We start from the raw sequence: 27,175 nt of genomic DNA, 5'->3' as shown, positions 1-27,175 counted from the left end.
ATAGCCACAGGCCGGAGATGGGGAGACCAGCCATGAAATGGGGAAGCTGCAGGGTCTGAGGTTCAAGAATTATGTAGAAGGAGCAAGGCAGGGTAGGTGTGGCAGGAGACTGGGGACCTGATATCTGCTAAGGACAGAGTATATCCTCTTTTCATTCATTCTGCTCAGCCAGGCATGCATTTAGAGAGAGAGGGGAGAAAGTCAAGTTTAGGAGCAACTTTTCTTCAGGTTTTCTCTCTCCTAAAGATTCTGCTTGTTAACTCTGGATTTATAGGTAATCGACCCCATGGAATGGTATTAGTTAATGATTGACTGCTGTTTTCTGCTAAGCTGCTTCAGACAGGTTTTTTCCAATTAATTTCATTTTAAAAAGTGTTGCTTAACTTTGGCTGCATGTTAGAATCCTCTAGGTAGCTTAGGAAAAAATGCTGATGCCAGAGCCTAACCCAGTTAGATTCCGATTTCATTGGCCTGAAGTCTTAGCATTGGTGTGGTTGGAAAAACTCCCCAGCTAATTCTAATAGGTAGCTAGGGTTGGAATCATTGATTTGAAACATCAGGAAAATTTTCAATCAACCAGCCAATTCTTTTCAAACAATTACAATAGCATTGTTTTTGTCACATCTGACAATGCAATTAATTAAAAAAAAACACATAATAATTTGTAGAACATACAGTCATCAGAGGACTTTTTCATTACCTATTCATTTTTGCTAAGGAAAGTCAACATATGGCTGAATTCAACAGTAAAGCGGAAACTGATGCTTTTACTGAATCTTGTCTCCATTATCTTCTGTGTCCAACTCACATCACAAAGCTTTGATATGGTATCACTCCTCTTGATTTTTATGTTTAAGATACCTGGGCAGACCAGGAGACTTGTTACTTATCAGAGATTGCAGGACAGTTTGTCATCATGGGTCTTTCTGTGCTATGGAAATTCAGCAGAGAAATCAGTGTGGGCTGGAATAATTAGTAATATGGAATTCCTTGCTGCTTTGGGGGCCCTCTCACTTTTATCTAAGCAGAAGGTTAAAATTATTGCCTTCCTTTTCTTGTCTCGTACCTTATTTTTCCCCCTTCCCTTCAAAAACATTATAGAATGCAGGAGCTAGAAGTAGCAAGACTCACTGATATATAAAACTGAGAGTGTAATTTAAAGACCATTTAGTTCCACCACCATCTGAGACCAGGAGAGCTTCCCCAGTTCACACACTAGATCACACCTGGAGCTGGACCTGGAACCAGGGACCTGACTCCCAAGCCATATTCGGTTCAACATACCAGCTGGACTTCCAAAATAGCTCAAAGATTTTGGGGTTGGGGGAGGCTTGTCAGACTAGATTCCTTCCACTTCACTGATGACTTATTTTTTTGACGTCTTCTCAGACCCCTCTTACTTAATTCGGAACACGATAGCTTCTGAATTTTGCTCCCTCCTTCCTCGCTAGTTAGAGCCCGGTGCCAATACTTGTGTGTTTCTCACTGTTACATGCTCCTGGATGTATATTTGTTGAATACCTGCTGTTGTCAAAAGTCACAAGGTTCTAAGAGTAAATATCGACACAGAGGACTGCCCTGCTCTGAGGAGAGCCTGGCTGGGGCTAGACCCTGGAACCAGCGTGTTGGGTTGCATTTCCCGGCTCTCCTGGCCTGGGTCTCTGAGGGCAACTCAGGCCCCGGGAGGAGGAGGTTTCAGGCTGGATGTAAGGAGTCGACGGGGCTTTCCTCGGGGCTGGTGAAAGTAGTTAATAACCCGCTGGTATGGGAGGGAAGATCCCAAGAGAGAGCTTCCCCTCGAGAAGTTACACTGCGTGAGGACGGCCGGCCCCTGACTCAGCCAAGCCGGCCCTCGCCTCGGGAGGGAAGGCGGGCCCACCAGGGGCGGGGCCTAGGAGAGCCGAAGCAGGGCTGGGGGAGGAGGAGAGCAGGGAGGAAGAGCCTGGGGGAGGAGCCAGGAGGAGAAACCCGGGAGAAGCTGGAGGGCGGCGGGAAACGGCGGAAAGGGGCACCGAAAGGAGAAAGAGGCGCGCGGAGGCGACAGGGAGGGGCAGGAGCCTGGTCGAACCCGGGGCGGAGCCACTGAAGGGGGTGGGGCCTGGAGCTGTGCCAGGGGCGGAGCCGGGCAAGGGGCGGAGCTGGGGGAGAGGCCTCTAAGGCCGCTGCCGCCGCCACCGCCGCCGGTGCGCGTTCTCCTCCCGCGGGCCTGGCGGCTGGGGCGCTCCCTCAGTCGCTGTTCCTCGAGGCGCGGGCTCCGGCGGCCCCGGCCGACTAGGACGCCCCGAGCGCCCCCCGCGAGCAGCCGCCGCCGCCGCCGGGGCCGGGGCCGGGGGCCGCGGAGACAGGGGCGCGCCTGGCCGCCGCCGCCTCCTCCCTCGGAGCCCGGGGCCGGCATGGAGCTCTTCCAAGCCAAGGACCACTACATCCTGCAGCAGGGCGAGCGCGCGCTGTGGTGCAGCCGCCGCGACGGCGGCCTCCAGCTCCGACCCGGTGAGGCTGGCGGCGCGGGGTGGCCCTGGGCCGGGCCCGGCGCGGCGGAGCCGGGCGGGGCGGGGGGCGAGGAGGGGGCGCGGCCGCCCCTCGGCGCCGGCAGCCGGGCGGGCGGGCGCCGCCTGCGGCCCAGGCACCCGGGGCGGGGTGGGGCGGGGCGGGCGCGAGCCGAGGCGCTCGAGCTGTCATTATTTCCTGACGGGAGGGAGCGCCTGTCTCGCCTCTGCGGCTCCGCGGGGGACAAAGGGCCGGCGACCCTCGTTCCTCCGAGCGCGCCTCCGCGTTGAGATCCGCTCTGCTGCCCGGGAGAGCGGACCGGAGCCGAGCCGCAAAGTTCGGGCGAGGGGCGCCTGGCCTTAAAGGCCTCTTCCACTCCGGAGCGGCTCTGGCACGTCCTTTGAGACAAGTTCTGGGTTCGAATCCTGTCCCGATCTTGGGCCAGAAACGATCGCGCTGGTTCAGTGGAACGTCCTGCGGGAGGGTCACTCCCTGTTGACATCTGTGTGTTTCTGGTCCCTTCTTGTTAGAGGGGTGACTTCGTTCTGGTGACCTCACAGGCACCCGATTTTAAAGCTCCTTTTCTTTGACTTTAGTATTACAACTGAACTGCGTTGTAATGTTGAACTTTTAATACTTTCGTATGACTCAGTATTGTCATACAGCATGGATCGTGGGGCCGTGTCTGGGTGTCGCGTAAGCTGGTAGGAGATGCCTAGGTCTGCCCGGATTAGTCTGTGTGAGGAAAATTAGTTGACAGCGGTGAGTCAGACTGCAGCGCCTGCCCTCAGAGAGCGGACAAGGGTCCAGGAGGCGGCTTCCTTTGTGGGGGAGACTGGGTAGCACCTCCCCGTTTGAGGTTGCCTTTTCCTAATCACCTCAGAGAGCTTTCACTTTAGAAGTGCGAGAATGGAGTTCTAAAGAAATAGCCAGAACATTTAAAATTTATGTGTAATTCTTGTGTGTGATGTAGACAAGGATTACATGGTCTGAATGGAAAAAAGTAGAGAAAGTCCAAATGAGCATTGCTTATCACAGCTGTTACTGTGTATAAGATGGTTTCCAGGGACCTTTTCCCTTAATGTATTATTCCCAGTCCCCACAACAGCCTTACAGAAGCCAGTGGTGGCATCCTCTTTTTCAGGTGAGAAGGCAGGTGTGAAACTTGGGTAACTTGCCTGAGCTCACAGAGAGAGAGCCTCCAGAACACTTTCCGGCAGGTTCTCCAGCTTTCCTAAGAAGACCTACTTGATCTGTGAGAGCGGTGAAGGAAAACTTGTTATTCTTCCCAAGGCTCTGGGTGTATTTCCTAGCTATTACATTTAATTCCTCTATTCAGAATGGAAGAGAAATGATTACACCCAGAGAACGTTCTTGATGATTTTGGGACCAGAGTCGTTGTAGATAGGATAATTGTGACCAGTCTCCAGTCATTCTCTTCTCTGTTTTTCCTGATTTGACCATTTGCCTGGCACCGCCTTCCCCGCCCCCCTCCCAGGTTGGGGTAAGGCTTCAAATGTTCCTTGAGGAAAGGTAGATTGCAAAATTCTCGAGGCTGCCAATGAGCCAACTCTTTAGACTCTTAGGGCTTGACGATTACAGCTGTACGGAACTTGAGATCATCTCCAGTTCATTGGACAGAGCACTTTTCTGTGCCTCATTTCCTCAACTATAAAATGAGGGTTGGGCTTTTGAGTCCTTGTACATCACAGAAATGTTTTTAAAAACAATGCCAACAACAAGAACAAAAAACCAAAACCACCCCGGGGTGCCTAGGTGGCTCAGTGGGTTAAAGCCTCTGCCTTCAGCTCAGGTCATGATCCCAGGGTGCTGGGATCGAGCTCCACATCGGGCTCTCTGCTCAGTGGGGAACCTGCTTCCCTTCCTCTCTCTCTGCCTGCCTCTCTGCCTACTTGTGATCTGTCTGTCAAATAAATAAATAAATAAAACAAAAACCAATACCAATTTGTTCAGTGTTTGTTCAGTGTACATCTTGGAGGACCAGAATTAATGTATTTTGTAAAGGAATAGGATCTCTCTAGGTGGTCACCTGTGAATTTGGGCAGTTAAGACATATATAAATAGAGAAGTCTTGGCTTTATTTCCATTTCTAGGGCCAGTCTCCTTTCTCTTAGCCTCTAAGATGGACAGAGGTGAACCAAGCTAGTTGATTACATGCAAAGAGATAAGGTCACAGGAGTCCTCAGAATAGGAGGGGTTTTAAGTGAATTATTTGTCATTTTCTTTGGTTTGTGTTTGTTTCTTGTACCAGGAGGCTCTCCAGTCCTAATGGTTGCTTTGGGATAAATTACTCCCCTCAAGTGAAGTAAGTCAACTCTTCTTGGATGCTGGCTAGCAGCTTTCAGTGGAAGGCTACTGAGACCCATACTTCTGAGCTAAAGAAACTGAGATGAGTCACAGGATTAAGCCTTTAAGGAATATTCACAGGGTAATCTGGGCCTAGATTTTTGGAGTAAGCCATGTGATTTGTATTACTGTATATATATATCTGAAGTCCATATCAAAAGGCAAATTTAAAAATTTTTAGAATAAAATGTCTGTAGTCTTTGCAGTTAAGTTTATATCACTTCTGAGGATATAGGAGACCACAGAGAGAAGTAGAACAAAAATCTAGAGGATGGAAGAGGCCATTATGTTTCTGAAGTACCAGTCTGTTTTGATCTTTAGGTATTCAAGGGTACCCAGTGAGTAAGGGATCCCATGCATTAAACTTCACCAAATAGTTTTTCTATGCAGTGCTCAAGATCCTTTTTAAAGAATGGCTATTAATAATGGTATTTTAATTGGATAAGTGCTTTTCAGATCTCTTTCTATAGGATCATTTAATATTGTTTTCATTTTATTAGATCTTTTCTCTCTGCTTTCATGGACAGTTTTGCTGTTGTTTGTAATGACAGCATTTAAAATCTCATTGCTTCCTATTGGCTATTTAACTGAATAGATTACTGACCAAGTCCTTTTCTTTTCCAAAGGGCAGTATTATATAAAACCAAAAAAGCCTGTGGGCGTAGTGGTTTTTGTTTGTGGCTATTGAACAACCTGAAACAGTACTTTAATTTTTCCTAGAGACATCAGAAGAATCACTATTGATATTTAAAGTTAAAATGATCATTTCCTGAGCCTGGAATGCTTTCAGCTCCTTTGCCTGCCTAATTTGTTAGGCACAGCTCAGATACTGTGCTCACCGTAGCCCACGTTCCTGGGGTAGAATTATTGGTCATTTTTATCGTGTTTCCAGGTGCTTTTTATGCCTAGTGCACACTTCTCTTATAGTCCATAATGCATCATCATATGAAAATAGTTTACTTGCTTCTTCCCTAGTGGACAATGCATTCCCCAAGGTAGGAACCGTACTTACTCATCTTGGAATCTGGACTTTAGAGTAATTAGGACAAGGAAGGTCTTTTTGGTTGAGCTGAGGTAAAGTGCAAGTTTTTTTCTCCGTAATATCATTGCCATAAAAATATGATGTTGTGTTATGCTTAATATTAATTTTAGGCCCTGTTTTAGAATATCTTCTAATTGGGGCAGAAAATCTCTGTGCAGCTGGGTGAGGAAGTAAATATGAGGAAAGTGAATTTCCACTTGTGTTTTTTTTCTCTGATTTAGCATCACCTTTTTTTTTTTTTTTTAAGTCTTTGTGGTAATATTCCTTATTTTCATCTTTAACATTATTTAAATTTTTTCAATTTTTTCTTCTAGCTAAACTCTTGAGTACTGTTATTTTTTTTCCTGGTCTTTCCAGTTTCTTAAGGGTAGTGAGGAGTCTGTATTCATATCCAGCAACTGCTTTTTGGTGGATGCTTATGTCTTTTGCAGGGTAATGACTATCAGAGATTGTTTTATTTTCTACTAGGAAAAATGATAAAGCTCTGTGTGAATATTCAGTGATCTCCTAAGAGTGGTGTTTTACTATCTGAGAATAAAGATTATAATTTAAAGACTTAAAAAGGACTATAGTACAGTCTACTATTGGGGAAGGGTGATATAGGAAGGGTGATATAGTCTTATCACTTTAGTCTTAAAATTGCTTCCACTAAGTCCTTGTGGCTTTGTCTGATATGATGGTGTTATGTAATTTCCTGCTGAGTATTGCTTCTTTCTATTCTGAGACTGACCATAAAAAGATGGCAAAGCATCTGTCATATACATAACATTCATAAGCATGTAAACTATATTTATAGATATGATACTCTAAATGATGAATACCAGAGAACATTTTTTGGAGGGGATAGTAGCTCTGTTAGAATTCACAGAAACCTTAAAAAGTGTTCCTGTTCTTCTTAGAGATTTTTGTGTGTGTGTGTGTGAAAATTATTTTTAGTATGTCATATGAAGTTAACTTATTTTGAATGAGAAATTATAGTTATGGAATTAAAATCCACATAGAACTTTTATCTCTTTTGAAGAATCATATGAAACTAGATTCAGTTTATTTAGAGTTTTCAGTGTCATTTGGTATTTACTTTGGAAAAAAATGATTTTGAACTTTATCTTTTAATTTTTTTTTTGAAGATTTTATTTATTTGTCAGAGAGCAAAAGAGCAATTGAGCACAAGCAGGGAGAGCAGCAGGCAGAGGGAGAAGCAGGCTCCCCACTGAGCTGGGAGCCTGATGTGAGACTCGATCCCAGAACCCTGGGATCATAACCTGAGCTGAAGGCAGACACTTAACCAACTGAGCCACCCACACATCCCTGAACTTCATCTTTAAAAAAAAAAATCATGTTTTCTAAAAATTCACAAATTACCATGCCAACATAATAGGGCATTTTAATTTATTTTTAAAGATTTTATTTACTTATTTGAGAGAGAGAAAGAGTGTGTGAGAGCATGAGCCGGGTGAGGGGCAGAGGGAGAAGCAGACTCCCTGCTGAGCAAGGAGCCTGATCCCAGGACCCTGAGATGGTTACCTGAGCCCAGGTGCTGTAGGGTATTTTAATTTAAAAATTGATTATTTGGGCGCCTGGGTGGCTCTGTTGAGTGACTCATTCTTGATTTCAGCCCAGTGACTTCATTTCATGATCTTGGGATTGTGGGATCAAATCCTGCGCTCAACTGAGGAGTCTGCTTGTCCCTTTTCCCCTGCTCTTCCCCCTGCTAGTGTGCATAGGTGTGTGCTTGCACTCACTCTCTCTCTGGAATAAATAAGTAAAAACTTTTTAAAAAAAATTGATTATTAAATCTATTGTAAAAATCTTTTTAACCATTTGGTTGAATAACTAGGTTTTTCTCCTGATGTTTTTGGTCTTCTTTTAAATCACTTAGCAGTTTTATACCCCAAACCACTTTTCTCCCATATTTTATATATTATATTTTATATTAATATTTTATATTTCTAAGAGGCTAGTAGTTAGGTCGATTTTACATTTATTTTTATGAACATTGATGCATGCAAAGTAGAAAAGAACCCTCTTTCTAAAGTAACTCCCCACTTCTTTAGCTTCAAAAAAATAGTCTAAAGTGAATGATGACATTTGCAATCAAGTAGTACAGATTTGGGGAAGTTTTTATGCATATTTTGTTGTCTACTTTGTCAACCGAGTTTAATAGTAGTAATAGCAACAGTATTGAGTATTTATGTATTGAGCATTTTTCTGAATCAGATACTGTATTAAATATTATAAATACAGTATTTATGTATTGAGCATTTTTCTGAATCAGATACTGTTCTGAGCCCTTGATAGGTTCTATATCATTTCTTCCCCACAATAAACATCAGGAAGAAAGTTTTGTTATCCTGATTTTCTAAGTGAGGAAGCTGAGGCACAAACAGGTAACGTGTCCAGATTCACAGAGTAAGAGGATGAAGCTTCTAACCCAGTATATGACTCCAAAGCCAAATTTTCCTCAATAATGACAAAAGTGTTTTACAAACCTTTCTACTTTATTGACTACAGTTACAGGATTTATATTTTTATGGGTAATACCTGAAATATATCTTTAGCTATCATAATCATTATAGGGCAGTGTATGGAGAAAATAAAAAAGCCTCAAATGTCAAAGCATGCATATTGAGAAAGGATCTATATGGAATGAAAGGACGATAATGGAACTACGGGTTGGTTCTTGGGCCCTACCCCTGCCCTGACTTCTTGTTGCTAAATTAGTTTATGTAGTTGCGGAGAATATTATTATAGAATAGATTGCCAAGTGCTTTTTCCAAGTTATGGTCAGTTTTAAGTTTTCAGATCATCTGCAGTTTGGGAAGGGAATAGATACAGGGTAGATCTTGGAGCAGAAACATTGATATGTACTGACTGGGAACTAGTTCAGCCAGTGATGAGCAACCTGAAGCCTTTCGCAGTCCGTCAAGAGTCCCAGATCCAATTTCACAGGCATCCTTGCAGAGCACATAAAGCAGAGAGGGAGTGGAAGAGAGAGGTCTCCAGGAAAACCACCTTTAAAGCGGACTAGAACCTTTGTAGAATCACTGGTTCCTAGATGCTTATGTTCTCAGGCCTGAGCCAGCAGATGCCAGGACTTGCCAAAGGCTGGAGTCCGAGAAGAGGCAGTGTCGAGGCCTTGTAGGCTAGAGCATTTAGGTGCCAGAAACCAGGGAGTCCTGACAGCTTGGTGTTTCAGAAATTTGGATGCATTCATGCAGCTCCCGGATGCCCAGAAGTATGACTCCCCTTGTCCTAACTGCCTACCTCAGCCCCAGTAAAGAAAAGGCAGGATGGATGTACCCCCATTTCCCTAGCACCTGGCCCATAGCAGGTCTTCTGTATAAATCATATTGAATGAATTGAAATGATTCTAGTCCCTGGTCGACCTTGCATATCTTCAGCAGCAAAGGTTCTATTGGGAGGATTAAATCGAGAGTGTAAGAGTAGAAGACCAGAACACTGCCTCTCTTGCCAATCAAAACAAACAAACAAACAACCCAAAAAACCAAAACCTATTCTTGTTGTCATTTTACTCATAAAGGGGGGAAATCTAACTTTTAAGTCTGGGATTCAATAAATCTCTTCTTGTTTTGAATAAAATGGGATACAAAGACATTTTTATTTTTCTTGAACTGGCTCTTATGCAAAACAAAACAAAAAATTCACTTGTTGCTGAATTTATAACAAAATTAGGTGACATATTTGCAGATAGATACTAGACTATTGGAAGATCAGACTAGTTTTGCTGTTGGTTGGGTGGTTTGGTGTGGTTTCGTGGGGATTTAAACGTGTTAGATCTTTGTAAGCTATATTACTATTTTTGTATGAATAAGCTGTAAACTGGTCTATTTCTGTTCAAGTGTTTTAAAAATTTAGTCTTGCAAACACAAGCCCTGAGAAGTAACAGCAATGTCCTAGAGCCTTCTAACAAATAATTACTTGTTAGCTAGTCTAAGTTATAATCATTATGTATTAACTGACCATATTTAGCTGAGAAGAACATTTGGAGTATATTTAACAAAATAGAGAAATAATACATGTTAAAAATTATCAGTAGCTGTTGATAATATTAAGTAGTATTTTAGAATTGATGATAAACACCGAACATTTAGCATTATAGTACTATCACAACACATACTGGTAGGATCTTAATTAAATCCCATGCTCTGTTAGGATGACTCATTTTCCTGTTGCTGTGAGACCCTTACAGAAACTGCTCTCATTCACAAAAAAAGCATCCACTCCTGCCTGCTTTCTTTGGTAAGGCTGGTTGAATGAAATACAGGTTGATTTTAGGTCTGTGTTCCTTGTTTTTTCTTTTAAGTTGATTCATTTTATTTCAGAATCATGAATTTCTGTAACTTGATAGTGGGATATTTAAAAGTACATTTTCTTTATGAATCTTTTTTTTTTTTGGAAACAACTTTTCACTTACATTGAACTTCAAATTTCACAGTTTGTGCAGTGGTCAATATATACAATTTGAAAAAGTCAGAAGATCTGAAATAATTGGGAAATTTAAAACCCTGCCTTAATGCTTTTAGTTTTAGTAGTTTGCAGTATACTATCACTAATGCTCCTGAATATCATTATGCATTATTTTTATGCCAGGTGTATACATTCTTCTCTCTACTTCAGGCACATAGACCTCCCACACCCTCAGGGTACAGAAGTTGTTGAGCAGAGTCATAGTTTGCTACTCTTCCTCCTGGGCTGCTGTGTTTCCTGACTCCAGGATTCATTTCTAGCAGCTCTTTCATTTGTTCCCCTTTAGCTCTTTCCACTGTACATCTCCCTTGACTTATGATGGAGTTGCATCCTGATAACCTATTGTAAGTTGAAAATATCGTAAGTCAAAAGGGCATTGAATACCCCTAACCTCCCACACATAGCTTAGCCTAGCCTGCCGTGAATGTGCTCAGAACACTTTAGTTAGCCTACAGTTGGGCAAAATCATCTAATGCAAAGCCTATTTTATAGTCAGGTGTTGACCGTCGCCTGTAATTTATTGAATACTGCACTGAAAGTGAAAACAGAATGGTTGTATGGCTATAGAATGGGTGTTCAGTTTGTGGGCTGTTTACCCTTGGGATTGCATGGCTGACTGGGAGCTACAGGTAGCCGGGGCTGCCCTGCATTGTGAGCATATGATATTGGCATAACAGTATCCCAGGGAAAAAAAAAATTTAAAATTCAAAATATAGTTTCTACTGCATGAATATTGCTTCTGCACCATTGTAAAGTCAAAAAGTCAGACCATCAAGGGGCGGGGGACCACCTGAACTCCCTTTTCACAAAGAAGCCACCTCGTTTCCCCCCTGTAATTTTGTGTTCTGTTTCTTTCTCCTTCCAAATTCTACACAGTCTCAAATTCTGTGAAGTCATTTATTTATTCTTTAAACACTTATCAGGACCTGTCTGCTGGGCATTGTGCCAAAGAAAAAGGTGGCTAGAACACTGTACCTTGTAGCTGAGGTCGTGGTCCAGTGGGGGAGAGACCTACACAGGGTTCTAGAGTGACAGATGCTGTGACAGAGCTTAAGGCCCAGTTCTGTTGGGAGGCTTGTGTTGAGTATTAAAATTTGAGGATTAAGTGTTGTCTTTTTTTCAAGGTAGTAAAAATCTGTTTTTCTTCCTAATAAAGAAAATGGGAAGAAAGGTGCTCTTTTTTTTTTTTTTTTTTTTTTTTTTTTTTTAAATTCTGTGAAGTTTCTTCCAGCTCTAAATAATAGGGTTGCTTCTGTCTGTAATAGTGGAAAGCCCTGGAAAAATAGCTGTATATACTGGTAGACTTTTAAGGACTTTTTTTTTCTTGGCAGACAATACTCTTTGTATGCATAATGACTTCATCCTAATTGGGTACTCAAAGAAAGAAAAAAAGGGTTTATGAGAATGAGTAGTGCCTAATGGCCAGAGTGAAATCTTACAGGCTCTCCCCCTTACCTCCCACTCACAGGGCACTGTGTTTGACCTAGAAGCATCTTCATTTGAGGCCTATTAAAAGGGCAAATTCTAGACCTGATATGGATTTGAAGGCCGAGCTTTTCGTTGGGGACGTATGGTGGCAGAATAAACAATACAAGCCATCCTCGATGGAAGAGAGTAAGAGTTTTGAATAGAGTTTTGGGAAAGGCTAGGAAATCATTTGAACACCAGCTGGGAGAAAGGTTGCATCTATTTAATTATTGAAGTGTTAATTTTATGCATCTTGGTTGAAAGCTCTAAAATGAGGAAAGAAAATACCAATTGTTAGCTTTGATTTAGCTTTCAGGATCCTATATCTGAAAGATACATCAAACAACAGTTTGGGGGAACACAGAAGGTGTGGGGTATATCCCATCCCTTGGGTAATGCATTAAGAGTTTATTATTTGAGGATTTTATCTAATCCTTATTTGAACTGACTATATTGTCAGCTTCTTAAGGTAATGAGTTTGGAAAGTCGTAATTTAAGCTGTACTTGCCTTCATTTATTCTCAAGCCATGTCTTTTAACATGTGTCTCCTATGCAATATTCGGAATGCCCTGTGAAGTCCATACCTTCCATAATTTTGTACGTTTCCATTTTCAGCAGGTCCTCCCAGAACCTGATTACATTGTCTGACCTTTCACAAAAGTCTTTTTTATTTTATTGTCCTCTGTTCTTTTTTGAGTTGCATTGGCCTTTTCATGAGATGTGACAGTTGGGACTTTGCATGTCAGAGAATCATAACAATTTTTAGATTGATTATTGTAGAGTTTAAAAAGCCATTTCTGATATCCTTTATGATCATAGTCAAAACTTTGTGGCTCTGTTACTGTACCATAATTAGATCCCCATCTTAATAGAAAAGTCTAGAAATTCTTAAGATCCCTTTCCTAAGTAGTGTCTCATCTTTTAAATATTCTTAAGGTTATTTTTTTGAAATATTTCTTTATACTAGATTAGATCAGCTTTTAAGCCAACTAACTATGTTATGTGATCTTTATGGAGTTCCTAGTACTTTATTTCATGGGAGTGTTTCCGGGCGCAGGCATCATCTAGAATCAAACTGATAGGATAAAATTACTAATGCAGGTTCCACCCAATAACCCACAATCCCTTAGACCAGTAATTCTCAATCTGCTGGTACATTAGAATCACCTGGGGGAGATTAACAAAATACCTGTGCCAGGGTCCCACCCTAACCAGCTGGCTCAGACTCTCTGAAGGGTTGGGGCCCAGGCATCCGAATTTTCTAAAGCTCCCAGATGATGATCCTGAGAAGCCAGGATCATCAGCAGCCATTGAGTTGGAGTTCACCCCACGAAATCACCAGCTGCTGGAACTTCTAAACTGGGTAGCTCTTTAGCTTGCTGAATGCTGGAAAATAATAACCGTTAGAGAGTTCAAAAAAATATATATCAAACTTTGCAATGATAAGATAGCACTTGAGTCAAATTATTCCCTAACATGTTTTCCTTTCTTCATTAAATTTTGAGAACTGAAGCATGAGCTAAGATTGGGAACTTTCAGTTCCTCATGTTAGAACCCTTGTCGTCATCTGTTTGAATTTGGTGTTGGTGATTGTCTTTTCAGAGCAATAATATCCTTTGTCTTTAGCAGGAAATGAAACTTGGTCTGATTATTTATGCATACTCTAGCACCTTTTTTTTTTTCTTAAAGATACAAGTGAAACTACCTATAAACTTCTGTAGATGTGTGAGACCCAGGCTTATCTTGGGCTGAGGGAGTGCCAGTCACTCTGGGCTCTTGGAATGGATGACTCATGGGCTCTGCAGGCACACCGTATTTAATCACTTGTTTTCTGTGTACCAGGAAGAGGAGGGCATATGAAAATAGAAGCCATATACTGCCCAATGGGTCTGAAATAAGCGTGGAAATGTTGCCCTAATGGGTCAAACAATTGAGCTATGACCAAATACCCAAATGTCTTTGGGTATATGTTACTTTAATTATTTCACTAATTTAAATTTGACATTATTTCTAAAGTGCTGTACTTTAGTAATTTGTAAGCAACTCTACCAGAGAAATTTGAAATTCCTAAATTTTAAAACCTATTTGCAAATTTCAAATGTTTCTCTTTCAAATTCGCATGACACATGGGACTGTACTTTTTGAAGGAAAGATGAGGAAGCAGTGTTGGTTGGAGCAGATCCATTACACGGCTGCTCTCTGTGGAAAGATGGTAGAAGCCCACTGGTCACGCTGTCTGCAATGCCATTGCCTTCTGCTTCCAGAGTAGACATTAACATTGGTGACAAGGTGTCTGTTACTTAGTGTCGTTGCCACATATGCTCAGACTAATAGCTGCGTGTGTCCTGTGTACCCACAGACTCTGCTAAGGCCACTTCTTATTTCCTTGGTGAAGAGTAACAGGTTAAAAAGGTATATACATTTTGAGGCAAACTGTGTGCGAGGTGCTGTACCAGGCAGCAGAGTCCCAGCAGTTTAGACAACACCACTTCCTAGGCCTGCCAGTTCCATTGCCTGTTGAGGACTTCCTCTGTTGTCTTGTCTTGTCTTGTCTTTACATGGGCCAGGGAAGCTATGTGCCCCTGCTAACCCTTTTAAGATAATTTAAAGTGTCCTCGAATTTTCAGGTAAGTCTTCCATTGTGAGAAATTACAACTGCACTATTTATTGTATTTATTGAAAGATAAATGCTTTTAGTATTAAAAGCACCATATTGGAAAAGACTGATCTTTTGGGGCTTCCTTTAAAAACAGTAAAAATGAGATGTTAGTCTTATTAAATGTCATTGAAGATAAGCAGTTGGTAGGAGAAAATCCATTTTCCATTTCAATCTTTCATGTTTACTTTTACTTAATTATTCATTCATTTGGTTCAATAACTATTAAGTGAGTATCTGCTACCAGTGGCAAGTAAAACAGGCATAGAATTAAATAAACTGAAAAGTTGAGACTTAAGTCTCTCCTTTAAGTGGTTAATTGAAACTGTACATTTATTATAATCATTAATATATTAGGAGTTATTTCTACCTTTTATTTATGTTTTCCATTTATTGTATATATGTGGGAGATTTCTGTTGTTGTTTTTTCTTTTTCCTACAACTTTCTTTGTCTTCCATTGGAGAACTTAAATTTTCATCAGGTGTCTCTCTGTTGCTGACTAAAAGTTATACATTCTATTTATATTTTTCTGTGGTTTCTCATGATTTAGGACCCAGTACTTATTTTCACATGTATAATATTCGTGTCTTTTCTCTAAGTATATTTTTACCACCTTTAGATTTTACCTCTTCTAGAGTCTCCCTCTCTCCTGTGTGTGGAGGATCACAGGAAGGGAGAAAGCTGGCTCTCGTGCTCAGTTTTGCCATTTGGACCCAGATGGGTTACTGGGACCGAGACCAGATGCCTAGTTGGGAGGTGCATCAGAGCTATAGGTCTGTGTTTCATGATTTAAGGGAACAGGATTCTGGGGCATATCTAGGCGTTGAGATAGTTTCAAAAAACATCTATTACTCTGAAAGGGCTTTCAGGATTTATGATCCTGCCGTAAGATTTAATAAGTAAAAACATATTGAAGTTTTTTTTTTTTTTTCTTCTGTTCTCTTTAACAAAATCCATATGTAAGACCCTTGAAATAAAAATCTTGGAGATATTTGAGTGGTAGAAACCTGAAATTCTAAACACATACAGATTTCCCAACTTAAGCTAAAGGTTATTGAGTGTTTATGTGCCAGACGTTGTGTTGGGCACTTGCATAATTCTCTCATTTGATGCTTATTACAACTCTGCAAGTTAGACGGTATTTCCACTTACAGCAGAGGAGCTGGTGCCGAGAGGAGTTCCGGGACTACCGTGGAGCTGACAGTCTTCACCTGGGCCACAGAGAGCAGGCGGCACCCTCATTGTGCCCACATCCCCAGACTGTCTCGTCTCTTGGTCCTCACATTCTGTCTCCTATGCAAATCTGCCTCATCTGGATGGAACAGCTCCTGCGTTTACTCTCTGTTGTCCCCCCAAGTGGTCCCTGTGTAGTTCTGCAGCCTCCTCCTTACAGCTCGCTCTCCACACCACAGGACCAAACTGTCTGCAGTTCTCCGTGCATTCAGTAAATATTTGCATGCCTGTTAGGTGTTGAGCAGCCTGCCAGATGTAGGGCTGACCAAAGCGTTTTGAACGATCTGAATGGGGGAGGTCTTGGCCTGGACAAGGGTAGTGGCAGTGGGGTTGGAGAGAAGTGAGACATTCATCAGATATTGAGAAGATCAATAGGACTTGGGGAGGAAGAAAAGCATTTTGGAAGTCTCCCAGGTTCTGGCTTGTGCAACTGAAATGATTTTGTTGAGCTGAAAGCCCTGTACAATTGTGAAACGAGGGTGTTACACTCCAGTGCGTTTTGCAGGGAAACTTATGGTGATAGAGGTACATTAAGAAGAATCCTGCACTAAGTGGGAAATGGTGTTCTGATTTTGACAAGTCTTTGTCACACTGGGCACAGCCAGCCCTGATGTCTTTATCTGAAATAGACCAAGTGACCGAATCACATAGTGTTAATTACCTGACCTCAACTTCTCTCTCCATTTCCATGCCGTACCTTCATTTGTCCATTCAGCATCTTGGAACCTGTTGTGTACCAAGACTAGGTCTTGATGAACTTTCTGTTCAGTCAGGGAGCTAGGGAAGTCAATAACTAGATGCCAGTAATTAGAAACCAGAATAAGGTGCCATGATGGAAATACGGGCAAGGTTCAAGAGGGCCACAAAAGACTGCCTGATGAATTCTACTGGGTGGGTGGAGTGGGGAATAGATCAGGGCACACCGGTGACTCTTGTTCTGAGTCTGGAATGAAAAGCAGGCAGAAGTGGGTGGGGAGCAGCATTCCAGACTCAGCGTGTTCACACTTCTGGATGGTTGTAAGAAGGCCAGGATGCTGGGGGTGGGGGAACGCAGTAGGAGAGTGGACAGGACCAGCCCATGCAGACTTTTCCAAGGAATTTGGACTTTGTGCCTAAGGCTCTGGGGAGTAGAAGCGATACATTTGGATTAGCAATGTTCTTATTTGTCCTTTTCTAATGCCTACTGTATTTGTTTCACGGTATTAATGTTAGACAAACTTGAATTCGGGACACAGGGCACTATTTAAAAGCAGTTATTACATCCTAGGAAACAGCAGTTCTCCAGAAAGGTATATTAATCCTGAATGTGTATGTGCCTAACAATGCGGTCTCAAAACCTCTAGCAAAAATTAAGAAGGAGAAATGGGAAAATATATACAAGGTGTGAGAGTAAAAAAGAAAAATAAGCCCTCTCTCAAAAACTTTAAAGTTAAGTAGTCGAAAATATTAGCAAGTATACATACAAGTGTTGTTCAAAATAATCAACAAAGTTGAAATAATGAGCCCCAAATTTAAATAGCATGTTCAGATGTTTGAGATCCTTAATAAGGAGTACTTTTTAAATCATGTCCTGGTGAAATATGGACCTGGAAGCAAGAAAATTTCATGGAACGTTTCTTTTTACCTGGTGCAGTTTTCCAGTTTTCTGTTCTATTCTGTTTCATTGATGTTAATGCTGATCTTGTTATACAAAATAGATTTCATGACCTGCTAATGGATTGACCCTTTTTTTCTTGAAAACACCAAGTTTCCAAGCACACATAGACCTTTTTAAAATTGACTTTCTGGATTTCCCTCACCATACCAAGCCTCTGGTGCCCCTCTCTGTCCCCCTCAGTCCTACGTCCCCGCAAAGGAAAGAGGACTTCGACTCCCGTTTTTACTGAGTCAAGGCCATCTGATCTTTTCCTTTGCTGCTTTTCCATTGCTCTATTTAGCCTTTCACCTTCCCGACCTGGAAAAAGGTAGTGTCATTTCTTTCTGATGGCAGCTTTTACACCTGTACTTTTGACTTCATCATCTTCTGTTTTCCTCCTTGAATATCTCTTCTGCTTCATATTTCTCCTTGATCATCCTATTAGGAACACAGTCTTTTTTCCTTTTTCCTTTTTTTTTTTTTTTAAAGATTTTATTTATTTATTTGACAGAGAGAGAGAGAGAGTACAAGCAGGGAGAGGGATAACCAGGCTCCCTGCTCAGCAGAGAGCCTGATGTGGGCCGGGATCCCAGGACCCTGGAATCATGACCTGGCCCACGGCAGAAGCTTAACTGACTGAGCCACGCAGGCACCCCAGGAACTCAGTCTTAATGGGTTCAACTGGCTATCTCTGGACCTCAAAGATTATCTGTGACTATTCTTTTTAGTCATTAGAGGACAGGACTTGGTCGTCTTGATAGTTTCTTTCTAGTTTTTATTTATTTTTTACTTTTTAAAAATTTTTTTTAAAGATTTTATTTATTTGTTTGATAGATCACAAGTAGGCAGAGAGGTAGGCAGAGAGAGAGAAGGGAGGAAGCAGGCAGGCTCCCTGCTAAGCGGAGAGCTGGATGCGGGGCTCGATCCCAGGACCCTGGGGTCATGACCTGAGCTGAAGGCAGAGGCTTTAACCCACTGAGCCACCCAGGCACCCCTAGCTTTTATTTTTAAAGTTTTTAATTTTTTGAATGGCTGATGTATTCCCCTGACCCCAATTGCCAAAGATGGGAAAGAATACTGATTTAGGAGGCTCTCACCCACATTCTCTTTCAGCTGCTGTATACTCTGTCCCTTCTGTTCCTTCTCCCACTCTGGAGAGAAGAGATATTTCAGTGGCATTTTTTATTCTACTTATTCCCTTCCTGTCCTTCCCTGGCTGCCTCTTTGGTGGTTCATGTTAATTTCCTACGCATTCCTCACTTCCCACCCCACTCCCCTGGGCTATGTAGCTCCAGGTCGTTTCAGGCCTGCTGTTCCTTTCCCTCCTCTGAGGCTCTACCTCCTGTCAATACTGTCAGCCAGTCTATGGCTGCAGTCTTGTTTTATTTATGCCATTATCTGCCTGTGCTGGCCTCCAGGAAGCACATGCTCATTAGTTTTTTATTCACATCTTCGTAATTGGCCTCAGTTTACTTTTTCCGATCTTATCAATCCACGTCTCCACCGCAGTCACTGGTCTTCTGTTCCAGGCAGCTTGCTCCTTTATTTTTATATCTTCTTAGCCCGGTACAGCGCCTGCTTCCTGGCAGGTACTTGCTAAGTGTTTCACCACTGAAGGGACAAAGTTGAGAACAGACTTTGCACTTTCCTCTGCACTATTTTTCTTGCTGCTTTTCTTCTGCCTAAAGTTCCAATTATGTGTAACTGTTCTTGGATGCTTTACCTCTGACGTTGTCTTCCTCTTCCATGTTTCTGGGCTCATTTGGTACCCAAAGGGTAGAGTCCTCCAACTGTAGTCTGTTCTTCTGAGCTCAGGGTACAGGGTTATGGGTAGTTGGAGCGATTTCCTTAGAGGGGTATCTGTGTTGGTAGATGTTGAGACTTGGCTTGCCTGAGAAGGAGATTCTGGCACGTTGTTTGAAGAGAAATCAGGGTATTTTAGTCTATACACCAACATGAATTCCAGTAGAGTAGCTAGACTTTTAAAAGTTAACAAGGAAGTAAAATTAATAAATACTTAATACTGGGTAAAGAACTTTTTTTTGAGAGAGAATTTTTTTTTAAAGATTTTATTTATTTATTTGACAGAGAGCGATCACAAGTCAACAGATAGGCAGGCAGAGAGAGAGGGGGAAGCAGGCTCCCTGAGCAGGGAGCCTGATGCAGGGCTTGATCCCAGGACCCTGAGATATGACCTGAGCTGAAGGCAGAGGCTTAACCCACTGAGCCAGGCAGGTGCCCCAAGAATAACTTTTTAAGTGTAAAGGTAATGGAAAAAGGAGTGGTACAGGAATTAAAAATTGAAAATAGGGGCAGACACGTCAGAGTCGACATCTTTAATAGAAAGGGGTTCAAATCAATAAAGAACATACAGGATGCGATAGAAGATATGAGTGAGAAAATCCTAGAAGAAGAAACATAAATAGCCAATTGTGTAATTGTTAAATTTTACCTGCAATGAAAAGAAAATAAACATTATTTTAGGCAATGGATACCAACAAAGGAGAACAATTTATAAAGAAATCTAAATGGTGGCAAGAGTACTTTAAAACAAGCATTTTCCTATGTTTCTGGCAGAAGTCTAAGTTGGTATAACCCTGTGGAAAGCAATTTGGTAATGTCTGAAAGCTTTAAATTTTCTTATGTTTTCACCTACTAATTTCATTCCCAGGAATCTGTCCGAGAGCTCTTAATTACAGAGGCAATAAAATATTTGCAGGATGTCCATTATTTATTAGTATTTTTAAAAAGATTTATTTATCTTTTTTTTATTAACATATAATGTATTATTTGCCCCAGTGATACAGGTCTGTGAATCATCAGTCTTAACAATTCACAGCACTCCCCATAGCACATACCCTCCCCAGTATTCATAATCCAGCCACCCTATCCCTCCCCTCCCACACCACAGCAACCCTCAGTTTCTTTCCTGGGATTCAGAGTCTCTTATGGTTTGTCTCCCTCCCCAGTCCCGTCTTGTTTCATTTTTTCTCTCCCTACCGCCCTGCCTCTCAAATTCCTCATATCAGAGAGGTAATATGATGATTGTCTTTCCTATATGATGATTGACTTACTTCGCTCAGCAGAATACCCTCTAGTTCCATCCACGTCGTTGCAAATGGCAAGATTTCTTTTGATGGCTGCATAGTATTTCACTATATATATATATATATATATATATATATATATATATATATATCACATCTTCTTTATCCATTCATGTGTTGTTGGACATCTAGGTTCTCTCCATAGTTTGGCTATTGTGGACATTGCTGCTATAAACATTCAGGTGCAGGTACCCTTTGGATCACTACATGTGTATCTTTAGGGTAAATATCCAGTAGTGCAATTACTGGGTCATAGGGTAGCTCTGTTTTCAACTTTTTGAGGAAGCTCAGTACTGTTTTCCAGAGTGGCTGCATCAGCTTGCATTCCCAACAACAGTGTAAGAGGGTTCCCTGAAGATGTATTTATCTTAGTGGGAGCAAGTATGTGTGGGGAGGGGCAGAAAGAGAGTGTTTTTTTAAAAAAAATTTTTTAATTTAAGTTCAATTTAGTTGACATATAGTATATTAATAGTTTCGGGGTGGAATTTAGTGATTCATCAGTTGCATATAACACCCAGTGCTCTTTAAATCAAATGCCCTCTTTAATGCCCGTCAGCCAGTTACACCTTCCCCCAACCTCCTCCCCTCCAGCAACCTTCAATTTGTTTCCTGTAGTTAAGAGTTTTTTATGGTTTATTTCCCTCTGTTTTTATCTTATTTTTGCTTCCTTTCCCCTATGTTCATGTTTTGTTTCTTGAATTCCACATATGAGTGAAATACGGTGCCTTTTTCTGACTTATTTTGCTTAACATGATGACATCTAGTTCCATCTGCATGGTTGCAAATGGTTAAGATTTCATTCTTTTTATTGGCTAAGTAATAGTCCTATATATATATTCATATATATATATATATATCTCCCACATCATCTTTATCCATTCATCTGTCAGTGGACATCAGGGCTCTTTCCATAGTTTGGCTGTGGTGGACATTGCTGTTATAAACATTGAGGTACAGGCGCCCCCTTTGAATCACTATTTTTCTATCTTTTGGATAAATACCTAGAAGTACAGTTGCTGGGTCATAGGGTTGTTTTATTTTTAACTTTTTGAGGAACCTCCATACTGTTTTCCAGAGTGGCTATACCAGTTTGCATTCCCACTAACAGCATAAACGGACTCCCCTTTGAGAGAGAGATTCTTAAGCAGACTCCACGCTGAGGGCAGAGCTCTACACGGGGCTGGATCTCGTGATCCCGAAGTCATTACCCCAGCCAAAACTGAGCGTTGGCCACTTAACTGACTATACCACCCAGACACCCCATCACAGTTTTTTTTTTTTAAAGATTTTATTTATTTGACAGACAGAGATCACAAGTAGGCAGAGAGAGAAATGAGAGAGGGGAGAGGCAGGTCCCCTCCTGAGCAGCAAGTCTGTGCGGACCCGATTCCAGGACCCTGGGATCACAACCTGAGCTGTAGGCAGAGGCTTTAACTTACTGAGCCACCCAGGCGCCCTGTGTATTTTTTAATAATGGGGGAAAACTGGAAATTGCTTAAATGCCCAAGAGTAAGGAAGTGCTTCCTTTAGTGGAAAATTACGTAGTCATGAAGTTAAAATTTTGAAGAGTATTTTAAAGACATAAGACAATACTCAAGAAATGTTACAAGAAAAAAATGAGCACACATTGCTATATTTGCGGTCTTGTGATGCAGTAGCACACAGGCATATGACCTGAACCGTAGCAAAGTAAGTTTTCTGGCTGGAGGATGGGAGTGATAAAATATTTTTCCAATGTTATACAGTATGACTTTTATAATATGAATGCATATTATTTAAGATGTAAATATTGTCTTATTGGTTGGTTCCACGTATGGGTTCTGTAGCCGAATGGTTAAGAGCACAGGCCATGAGTCGTGTAGGCCTGGCTTTGAATTGCAGTTCTGCCCAAAGAGAAGTCAACTTTATTTGCCTCCCACTGAATGTATCATTAACAACAAAGACATTCAAGATACAGTAGTCAAAACTCAAATGAGGGGCGCCTGGGTGGCTCAGTGGGTTAAGCCGCTGCCTTCGGCTCAGGTCATGATCTCAGGGTCCTGGGATCGAGTCCCGCATCGGGCTCTCTGCTCAGCAGGGAGCCTCCTTCCTTCTCTCTCTCTCTGCCTGCCTCTCAGTGTACTTGTGGTTTCTCTCTGTCAGATAAATAAATAAAATCTTAAAAAAAAAAAAACTCAAATGAATTTGGAGACTATGGATTATTAAGTCTGTAATTACCCCATGAGTTACAGATTGATTATAAATTTCCCTAAAATAAAATTTAAATAGTAATAATTAAAATGTAATTTTAATTTTCTACTAAGGGAAATACTGTTTTCGTCCTTGCTAGTTTTTTCCAGCTATGGAGCTACTACTAGTGTTACATTTATCTCCATGTGTATAACAGCCTTTTGCAACCTGGGTTTTACAAGAGAATTAAGCCCTGATGTCCTCCTACATCCACTGAGTGTAATGAATGAGCCTCTTGCCTGGTTGATTAGAATGGTATCAGTTATATGCCGTCTTTGGGAGAATTGCGGAAAGTCACCCAGAGCATTCTGTTCTGTTCTGAGGAACCCTCATTGGGATGCCTGGCACAGAGTAGGCTCTCAGGAAATGGCAGTGGGGTCTTAATGGTTTTGCCACAGAAATCACGTAAAAAAGCACTGGCTTTCTGGATTTTTTTTTTTTTTTTTTTTTTTTTTAGTGTAAGTTTCTCTGGGAAAGGGCGTTTTCCAGGGTGTTATCCAGTAAGTGGCCTTCTCTCTGGCTGTTTCTCAAATCTTGTCTTTGAATCTGGGACTGGCTCTGGGCTACGGGGCTGCGGAGGACTCCCCTGATTCGCCCTCTTGCAGTGTAGCAGCCTCTTTCCTCCACTGCAGGGCGCCCGAGTACTGCCTCCTCTCCGAGAAGCGTGTCGGCTTGTCATTTCTCTCCCCGTAATTGTCCTCAGAGCAGAACCTCATTCAGGCCTTGGATTTAATACTTTTCCACAAATTGCTTTATAGTAATGTATTCAGTTCTGGATATTCATAACTACCCTTTGGCAATGTTGATCATTTAAAATAGACTGCCGGAGATACTGTTTTAATATGTTTTCTGATGAATATTTTCTCATGATTGCTTCTTATTTTCTTTTAGCTACTGATCTACTCCTTGCCTGGAATCCCATTTGTTTGGGATTGGTAGAAGGTGTTATTGGGAAAATTCAACTTCATTCAGGTATGTTTCCATAAAGTTCTTCAATCTGTTAAATTTAATGGCACATCCTATGACATTTTCTTCTTTGAAGATAAATGTGGATTTTGTTATGGCTTTGATTCTTTTGCCCGAATTTTAGGTCTGCCCAAAGTAGTTATAAGTATCAAATACCTGCTGTGTGTCAGGAATTATGCTAGTTGGTAGAACACAGCAGTGAGAAAAAACTGACCTCACCCTTGTTTAGGAAGATAGACATCAGTAAGTAATCACTGAAATAAATATATAATAATTTGGTAATTGTGGTACGTGCTCTGACAGATACACCAACTGCACTGATTTCAAAGGAGAAGGTGGTAGGAAGAAGGCTGGTGAGGTAGGCAGATGGCAGACCATGACTGTCCAACTTTGAGTCAGCTCTCCGTTCTGGATACAGTCAACTCTGGCTAGGGAAGTGTGTGGTTCTCCTGGCATGCAGTGCAGCCCTTTCCAAGTACCCTCATGAGGGCAGGCAAAATGGTGAAGGGTCTAGGTTGTTCATCAGGCCCTTGCTTAGAAGACAGACACTTGTGTCTGAGGTTCAGAGGGAATTTTGATGATGAGAAAAGAGAGATTATATAGGTAGGTTCCAAAAAGTCCTGAAAAGTACCAACTGAAATATTTTTTTTTTTAAAGATTTTATTTATTTATTTGACAGGTAGAGATCACAAGTAGGCAGAGAGGCAGGCAGAGAGAGAGAGGAGGAAGCAGGCTCCATGCTGAGCAGAGAGCCTGATGCAGGGCTCCATCCCAGGATCCTGGGCCAAAGGCAGGCGCCCCCTAACTGAAATATTTTAACACTGTATTTAAATATCTGTTTTTCCTTTGGCATCAGTTTTAATGAGTTATGAACTATAGATGACTTTACCATCATCGTGTAATTGAGAGTCTAGCTACCTCTATAGTATTCCCTTTCTTACTCTTCTAAAATAAAATTGTTGTGGGGCGCCAGACTGGCTCAGTGGGTAGGGCATGTGACTCTTGATCTCAGGGTTATGGGTTCAAGCCTGAGGTTGGATGTAGAGATTACTTAAAAATAAAATCTTTTTTTTTTTTTTTTTTTTAAGATTTTATTTATTTGTCAGAGAGAGAAAGGGAGCGAGAGCGAGCACAGACAGACAGAATGGCAGGCAGAGGCAGAGGGAGAAGCAGGCTCCCTGCGGAGCAAGGAGCCCGATGTGGGACTGGATCCCAGGACGCTGGGATCATGACCTGAGCCGAAGGCAGCTGCTTAACAACTGAGCCACCCAGGCATCCCAATCTTTTTTTTTTATTATTAAGATTTTATTTATTTATTTGAGAGAGAGAAAGAGTAGGCACGAGTGGAGGGGGAGGAGCAGAGAGAGAGGAGGACAGAAAGAATCTCGAGCAAATTCCTCGCTGAGCAGGAGCCCTACATGGGGCTCGATCCCAGGACCCTGAGATCACGATCTGAGCCAAAGGCAGACACTTAACCTACTGAGTCACCCAGGTCCCTAAAAATAACATCTTTTAAAATAAAATTGTTGTGTATTTGGGAACTAGGTTGATTTCTGTGTGTTATAAAGCATGTATTGCCAGAGACTAATTTTTCTTTGCTAGATTCTTTGGTTATTTTTTAAAGTTTGCTTTTATTATGAAGTATTTCATAGATACAAAAAGCTATTTACCACAGATGTACAGTACAGGTTGTTGTAAAACACACACATACCTGCCACCCAAACTAAGAAATGCAACGTAACTAATGTCTTTAGATCCCTCACTGTGCCTTCCTCCAAGTGTGTCCTGCTTTCTTCCCTTCAAGAGCACTTACTATTTTTGTGTTTATTCCCTTGATTTTCATTAGTGCTTTAATTACATATGTTTTCCTAAGTAATATGATGCCGAGGTTTGTATTTGAGGGACTTTCCGTAAATGATATTGAGCTGTTGTGTTCTTCTACTTGTTTTCCCTGTCCCCCTCCATTCAACTTGATATTTTTGAGATTTATCCATGTTGATGTATGAAGCTCGAGTTCTTTATTTTCACCCTCGTATGAATATATCGTCATTTGTCCTTTCTCCTGTCAGCGGGTAATTTTTTGATGGTTTATTTTTTGCTACTGGAAATAAGACTGCTATAAACATTGTTGTATTGTCTTTGGTAGTTTTGTAATTCTTCTGGTATGAGGAGAAAAGCATTTAGACATTGTATAACCATGCTAAGTATTTTAGTAACACTCTCCTACCTGTCCACATTTACATAAATATATTTTTAATTCATTTATATGCTGACAGGATAATTTCATAGCTGAGTGTTCTGAGCTAAAACTCATTTTCTATTGTTTAAATGAAGCTCATGAAACTTTTGAGTTATTTTTCTTCAGTTTCAATCACATCCTGGAACAATGAATAAATCACTGAAATCAGTCAGGAGATGTGAATCCAAACTTTATTTATTAGCTTTGAGATATAGAGGGGGTTACTTAACATGGGTTTCATTTGTCTATTGCTAAGACCCCAAGAATTCTTTAAAACAACAACATGTAATATTACACGATTCTGTGGATTGACCTAGAGGCTCTTTTGCCCTTTATCTTCTGTTGTGTGAGGTCAGCTGGGACTTTGTCTGGCACGTCTCTGTCCATGTAACTCATCTCACAAGGCCTCCCCTTGGGTCCTCTTTTTATACTGGATGCCTGGACATTTTTCCAAGGTGGGGGCTGGAAAGAAGAAGACCAGTCCCAGTGTGCAGAGTTTTATCAAGCCTCGATTTGTGTCACTGAGCTTGCTAATACTCCACTGGCCAAAGGAAGTCACGTAGCCAACCTAAGAGTGAACATCAGAGTGGGCTTCCCAAAAGCTGATTCACTAGGGCCACGATGCCTGTGAGCCTCTACTTTGAAAGCTGTAAAACTAGAGTAAAAATAACTGCTCTCTTTTTTCCCCTGCAGTATTAGGAGTCTAAATGAGATAATATACCGGAAGGTACTTAATAAATTACCACCGTTTTATCAAGGCTCTTTTGGTTGCAATTATGTGTATCTGCATACACAAAACAGAGTTTTATTAGGAACCCAAGGGACCAAAACCAAGAAGTGGATGCCTTATGGTGTCTGAGATTACATTTTTGGGTGGGTAGTCTCTAAGCATCACTTCTCCTATATATTTCCTTTATTTTTCTACTCTTGGCTTTCTGTTTCTGTATATTATAAGACAAAATTTCTGCTCTTGCATGGTACCCTCAACCCTCAAGCCCCTAACAGGAGCCTGCCTAGCCGTCAAGGACTGAGCAGTGAGTCTAGTTCAGACTCCTCGGGACAGAGATTCTTAGCGGCCCTGTCTGGGCCAAGGGCATTCCCTGCTCACAAAGTTCAACCACGCTCCAGAAGTCTACTTCTTCAGTCAGAGCAGGAGGCCTTGGACTTGGCAGAGAACCCAAACATTTCATACAAACAGCAAACAAATATAAGTTGTTGATCGATGAATTTATGATACAGTAAAAGTCTGGTCATTTT

The 27,175-nt window shown here is 41.5% G+C and overlaps 1 protein-coding gene across 1 annotated transcript in view; it reads left to right on the top strand.

The window, feature by feature from the left end:
• Positions 1 to 2,170: 2,170 nt before the first annotated feature.
• Positions 2,171 to 27,175, top strand: part of INPP5F (inositol polyphosphate-5-phosphatase F) — a 78,403-nt gene continuing 53,398 nt past the window's right edge. Inside the window, exons 1-2 of the mRNA XM_059173028.1 lie at positions 2,171 to 2,490; positions 23,605 to 23,685. Coding sequence (XP_059029011.1) covers positions 2,394 to 2,490; positions 23,605 to 23,685 — 178 coding nt within the window. The 5' untranslated portion in view covers positions 2,171 to 2,393. The remainder of the gene's footprint in view (positions 2,491 to 23,604; positions 23,686 to 27,175) is intronic.

The sequence above is a fragment of the Mustela lutreola genome, chromosome 4 (assembly GCF_030435805.1).
Source record: "Mustela lutreola isolate mMusLut2 chromosome 4, mMusLut2.pri, whole genome shotgun sequence".
Taxonomy (NCBI): Eukaryota; Metazoa; Chordata; class Mammalia; order Carnivora; family Mustelidae; genus Mustela; species Mustela lutreola.
The sequence above is the reverse complement of the archived record's forward strand: the minus strand, read 5'-3'. Positions and strand labels throughout refer to the sequence as shown.